Source organism: Neolamprologus multifasciatus, chromosome 14 (assembly GCF_963576455.1).
Source record: "Neolamprologus multifasciatus chromosome 14, fNeoMul1.2, whole genome shotgun sequence".
NCBI lineage: Eukaryota > Metazoa > Chordata > Actinopteri > Cichliformes > Cichlidae > Neolamprologus > Neolamprologus multifasciatus.
The window spans coordinates 27,726,713-27,732,712 of record NC_140452.1 but is presented as its reverse complement, the minus strand read 5'-3'; the positions used below and the strand labels follow the sequence as shown (position 1 = coordinate 27,732,712).

At 40.3% G+C, this 6,000-nt stretch overlaps 1 protein-coding gene across 3 annotated transcripts in view; it reads left to right on the top strand.

The window, feature by feature from the left end:
* Positions 1–4,664, top strand: part of LOC146504234 (acetylcholinesterase-like) — an 18,680-nt gene extending 14,016 nt beyond the window's left edge. For all 3 annotated transcript variants that reach the window (XM_085130441.1, XM_085130440.1, XM_085130442.1), the window contains 4 exons: positions 1–238; positions 2,801–3,010; positions 3,096–3,253; positions 4,125–4,664. The exon at positions 1–238 is cut by the window's left edge and continues 73 nt beyond it. In XM_085130441.1, coding sequence (XP_084986567.1) covers positions 1–238; positions 2,801–3,010; positions 3,096–3,253; positions 4,125–4,219 — 701 coding nt within the window. In that variant the 3' untranslated portion in view covers positions 4,220–4,664. The remainder of the gene's footprint in view (positions 239–2,800; positions 3,011–3,095; positions 3,254–4,124) is intronic.
* Positions 4,665–6,000: the final 1,336 nt, after the last annotated feature.

Sequence of the window (6,000 nt, the reverse complement as noted above, 5' to 3'; positions counted from 1 at the left end):
TTGTTGTTTATGCAGTCCCCGGATTTAATATCACCGGTCAGAGTCTCATCACTAGAAATGAATTCTTGGCAGGAGTGACGCTTGCAATGGATACTGCGAGTTATGTCACGAGAGATGCAGCCATTTTCCATTACACGGATTGGACAGATGAGGACAACAGGGTGAAAAACCGTGACTCTCTATGTAGTCTTGTTGGAGATCAAATGTTCATTTGTCCAGTGCTCGACTTTGCTCACAGGTAATGAGCAATTCTTATTGATCATATTTTTTAGTCACAGTTAATAAACTCAAAAATGACTAATTAAAGTCTCAGAATTGTATTGGTAGTTGTTTTTTAAGAACATACAGTAGCATGCTAAATCAAACAAGGTGAGATTTGTTCAAGATACTATTGTATAGTAGTATCTTACAGTAACGGTAGTAAAGCAATGAATACATTTAAATGTTAACTTAAAAAAAAGGTGCTGCAATGGTGAGATTGTGTGTGAATATTTGTTATGAGACTTTTTCTGGTAAGCACAAGAAAAATGGTTATGAATATATCGGGAATGTTTTTCCATGTATTTTTCATCACTCCACTTTACAACATATGTGCTTAAAAAATAAATATTGGGGAGAATCAAGGTAATATTAAAACTGATTTCTTTTTCTTTTACGCAATGGTAAGAATAAGATCAAAGGTAACAATCCATATGCGCCAGGTCAGATAACACACTGAAATAAAAAGGTGGTCACAGAAGAAGATAGATAAGACTGATGTCAAGACACAAAAACTCCACACAGTCCATGAAGGGTTCCATCCACAGTGACTAGAAAAAGCCAGCTTAATGGACAACACAGAGGCTCTGATCATGCCAGCAGAACAAGACCTAAGTAGTCAAGACCGAGGTCCTTTGGGACTTTGACTTCCACATTGACAAGCAGCTGCTGGCCAGCCAACCAGATAGTTATGGCTGACAAAAAGAAGAAGACCACAGTTGTAATAGATGTGGCAGGCTGAAGGGCAGGATGGCAGACGGCTGGGCAGCGCAGGACTTCAGGACCCTGGGACTGATGCGATCAAGGCCTGCAGCTTTGCCTTGATGAAGTCACTGTGGTGGTGTAGTTAGATTGGTGCTGTGTGAAGAGATCAACAGAGGTCTAGTACTCAGCCTGTTGTAAAACACATGTAGCTCATTGACTGTATCCATGCTGCCCTCCTGCTGCTGTTGATCTCTTTGATTGAGGCCAGTGATCAGCTGCATCCCTCTCTACAATTGTTTGAAATTATTCAACTGGAGTTTTGTTTCCAGCTTCTCTCTGTAGGTATCTTTACACTTTCTCAGCCCTGCCTTTAGATCATGGTGTAGGTTTCTCAACTTTTCCTTGTTCCCAGGCCTGAAGATCCTCTACTTTTCATTCAGCATGTCCCAGTATGTAGTCTCACTGGCTCCCTGACTCCAGACTTCTTCTCACAGGCTTGGTGGCAACAGGAAGTCTTAGAACTGCAAGAACATACTGAGATGTTAACAGGACCTGCTTTTGGTCTGATCTACATAGTTGGCGAGGGCAGTGGCTTTATATACATCCTGCATGTTTGCGTGCAGAAGATCCAAAGTTTTATTTTTCCATGTTTTGCGGACCAGATACTGCTGTAAAGTTGGCATAGTGGAGGCTAGACGGATATGGTTGAAACCGCCAGTGATGGTGATGAAAGGCTCTGGGGGTTTATGCTTTAGGTCAGTGAAAGTCCCGTGTGTGATGTCACATGCTGCTGACCCATCAGCTGCTACATAAACACGTATTAATATAGCGGAGAATTCTCATCGTAGATAATATGAGCAGTACTGTAAGCTAAAAGTGCAATGTCTGGCAAGCAGAGAGATTCCTTCAAAATAACATGTCCTGGATTGCATCACCATTTATTAACAAACGCTGCAATCTCTCCATCTTTTCTTCTTATTGCTCAGCTTGGCGTCTTTGTCAGCCAAACTATGAAAAAGTGGGATACTGTGGTGGTGCGGTCCAGGTACCTTTGTAAAGCATAATACACTGCGCTCCCGATACTGCCGATTACTCTGATGACTTACCAGTTATCCACTTTTTTAGTCAGAGACCTCACATTCTCTATGATGACCGGTGGAAAGGAGGGTTTATGTTTCCTTCTCCTTGATTATATTCTTACTCTGGCCTGGCACCGATTACGTCACCTTTTGAGTTCCTGCAGGATGACCAGTCTAGCTACAGGCAGCAGTGTTGTTTTTGAAAGTGCCAGATCCTGAGTGTGAGAGTGCCAGGTCCTGAGTGTATAGAAACACAGAGCCATTCCACTCAGTGTTACCCCTCATCATGACAAATGTAAAAAAGACAGTGAGGACCATAAAATTACAAAAAAGACGACTAAGATCCATGGTTTGTAAAAACTGAAATCTAAAAAAAGGACAAGAAAGAAACTATGAATAAAACCGCAAAACACACTTAACTACGGAAGCTGCTGCAACAAACCGCAATTCTCACAACATCTAGAGACTAAGAACAAGAACAAGAGTCAACTCTTATGTTCTTGCGATTATTGCAAACAAATCCTGACAAAACACTGACAAATAGAGCTGGTTTAAAGAAATGCCACCTTACTAATAGTTGAAAACTGCAAACCAGTATAAAAATGACAATTACCAACACTAACAATGTTTCTGCATTTTTTTTGTGTTTTTTCCTCAGTTTGTATGAACCACTTTATTTATTTTTCTGTTATGTTTCATCCATCTTGAGCTAACCTGTTGTAATATAATAATATCTCTCTGTTATTTACACTTTACAGGCTTTCTCAACATGGTTGTAAGCCTTTTGTATATTTATTTGATCACCACTCATCAATCAATCCCTGGCCAGAGTGGATGGGTGTTATGCATGGGTATGAGATAGAATTTGTATTCGGAATGCCTCTGAATGCATCTCTGGGATACACAAAGGAGGAAGTTAATATGACCAAGAAGTTTATGAAACACTGGGCCAACTTTGCTCGTACAGGGTAAGCATAACCAGATGGTCAGACACTCACTCAACTAGTGTGAAGACCCTAATGATTCTTAGAACTGATTTATTGTCTGTTTCAGAAATCCAGGCCTTGAGGGAGCTAAGTGGCCCGTGTTTACTGTTCAAGAGCAGAAGTATGTCACACTGAATTATAAACATCCAGAAGAAAAGACAATGATGAAAGCCAAAGAATGTCAGCTCTGGAGCAAATTTATCCCAAAAGTCCAAAGCGTGTCAGGTTGGATACACAAACACCTACACACATACATGCATGACACATATATAAAGATCACTCTATATATAGTCTAAATGAAAGTATACTTTCTTTAAATTTGGCAGGTTTAAAATGAATCTTAAATATAACCTCAGATGAAGTAAAAAAAAAATTACACATTCCACAGTGTCATTATTTACTTAAAAAAAATGAAGCCGTCTCTGAAAAAGTAAGTGCTTCTGTAGGAATAAAGAGGGTGATCTACAGTCAGGTGGTGCTACTCAGATCTATTTGATTAACTGGTCACCACCAAGTGTGAACGCGTATAATAACCGAAATGTTGCCAGTTTGCTGGTCTGGAGGATTTGAGGAAGATACATCAGCCATCTCTTAGAAGAAATAATTGTTGCTGGGATATAGGGCTATTTCCAAAGAAGAAGTCCTTCAATTATTAACCAGTTAATATGTAACACTTCGGAAGATAGTGTACATTTGTTAACCATTACTGTAGTTATTTGAAGTAGGAGGCATTACATCAGGTTTTGTTAGGAAGGCGTTTAGCTTGTGGAGGAGAGTTTTATTCTGCCTTGCTCCCCTCGTGTTTCACCTAAGTTTTGGAGGTCTAAGTGGGAGGAGAGGAGGGTCAGTCATCACTTCTCTGAGCATAGCTCACACAAGGGTGAATAATACTGATACACCTCCACAATTAAACTTACTGTGTAATCATACACCACGTAGCAGGACGATTAAATATTTTTTTATTGGAAAAATGAAAGGACAAAAACAAAGAGAAACATCTAACAGTACACACACACACACACACGTGTAAACTAAAGGCAAACGATTCTTTGTGAAATAACATCATCATGATGTTCTTGTGCTTTTTTCTCCACAGATAAACTGGTGTCTTGTCATAATGCAAGTGGGATTATACTCCGCTGTAATTATTTGTTCCTGCTCATGTTATTGGTTATAACTTTAACCTACTGATGGACTGAAGAGGCCCGTCTTCTACAAAGTTGGGCTATTTATGTAAATTTACCAGACAGAAAGGAGACGTGGCGTGTGTCGGTGCCTGTTGTGCCAATATATCAGAGTCCCAGTAAAGCATTGTTAATTGTTAATCCAACTGTGCATAACATGTATAAAAAAAAAAAGTCAGGCCTAGATTTCCCTTTGAATTACACTTGGTAACACGCCTAATTCAAATTGCTTAACAATTACAGATAGAGTTGCTCTTTCTAAAGCAATAAAACATAATCATAAATCAAAATTATCACTGTATTTGACAAAAAATGTATTCCTCTTTCAGTTATACATACTTTTTTTGTCTGCATGCACTGTTGTATTTACCCTCAGACAGTGAATTCTCAGTAACTCGATGTCAATAAAGGGTTGAACTGTTATGAAGAAAAAACTTTTGACATTTAAACAATTGTATGCAGGAAGTCTCATCATTCGATGTGAACAGGATGAACATATGGATATGGTACATATGTCAAATAGAGGATGCTGACAGCTAATGTGAGCAGGTTGAAGGATGACCCTGTGACCCTTTACCACTGGTCTTCCAATTCAAAATAATGTCTGGGGTCTGCACCGGTGTGCATGGACTGCACAGGCAGTCACCTTTAACACAGGGCACTGGGCTCAAGTCATTTAACTATTCCATTTAAAAAAAAAAAAAAATTTAACAATAAATTAATACAATGTAATTTATTGTTAAATGAATAACTCTTGAGCCACGATCGCCTCCGGCTACATTGAGCCACAATCTCCACAGGGGCGATTGTGGCTCAAGAGTTGGGAGTTTGCCTTGTAATCGGAAGGTTGCTGGTTTGAGCCCCGGCTTGGACGGTCTCGGTCGTTGTGTCCTTGGGCGAGACACTTCACCCGTTGCCTACTGGTGGTGGTCACAGGGTCTGGTGGCGCCAGTGTCCGGCAGCCTCGCCTCTGTCAGTGCGCCCCAGGGCAGCTGTGGCTACAATGTAGCTGCCATCACCAGTGTGTGAATGTGTGCATGAATGGGTGGATGACTGGATGTGTAAAGCGCTTTGGGGTCCTTAGGGACTAGTAAAAGCGCTATATAAATACAGGCCATTACCATTTACAAATATATTTGCACTCACACATACTATGTCCAGAGGTTATAAACTAAAATGTGCAAGAATGCCTATTGACAGTTTTAAAGAGTACAACAAGCGTACAATTAGTAAACCTAGTATGGGCCTGTTTGATTTGTTGTGTACCCTGGGTCTACATTTACAGGCTGTTTTTAAAGTTACTTTAAAACACAATCCGAAAACTCATAGAAAATGTAGCCATGTAGAAAAATATCTGAGATTGAAGAGGCAAAGCAGGAGACAAACAGCAGACATTTTTTTTCTGAGTACACCACACCCTAGGACAGTTAACTGTGAGCACCGAATAGCCTCAACACACTGCCATTTGTTCTGAAATATTCAAGTAGAGTCATGCTTTAAATTTATCTCCATAAGCTGATCCAATGAGAGCTAATTTATTTGCACTGTTTTCCTTTGCTTTTATGAGAGCAGCTTTCTACTTACGTTCATTGCTCCACACCACGCTGTCAGGTCCCGGCAACCTACTAAAATAGTGAAGGCATGACACCAGCCTACACCCTAAACCCACTGCTCCACCCCTCCCCTGCAGCTGAGCCACAAACCACACCCCACAACATAGTGGTTACCATGATTGCTGCAGAAACTACTGCTAACTGAATAATTAATCCTCTGTGTGGAAACACAGCT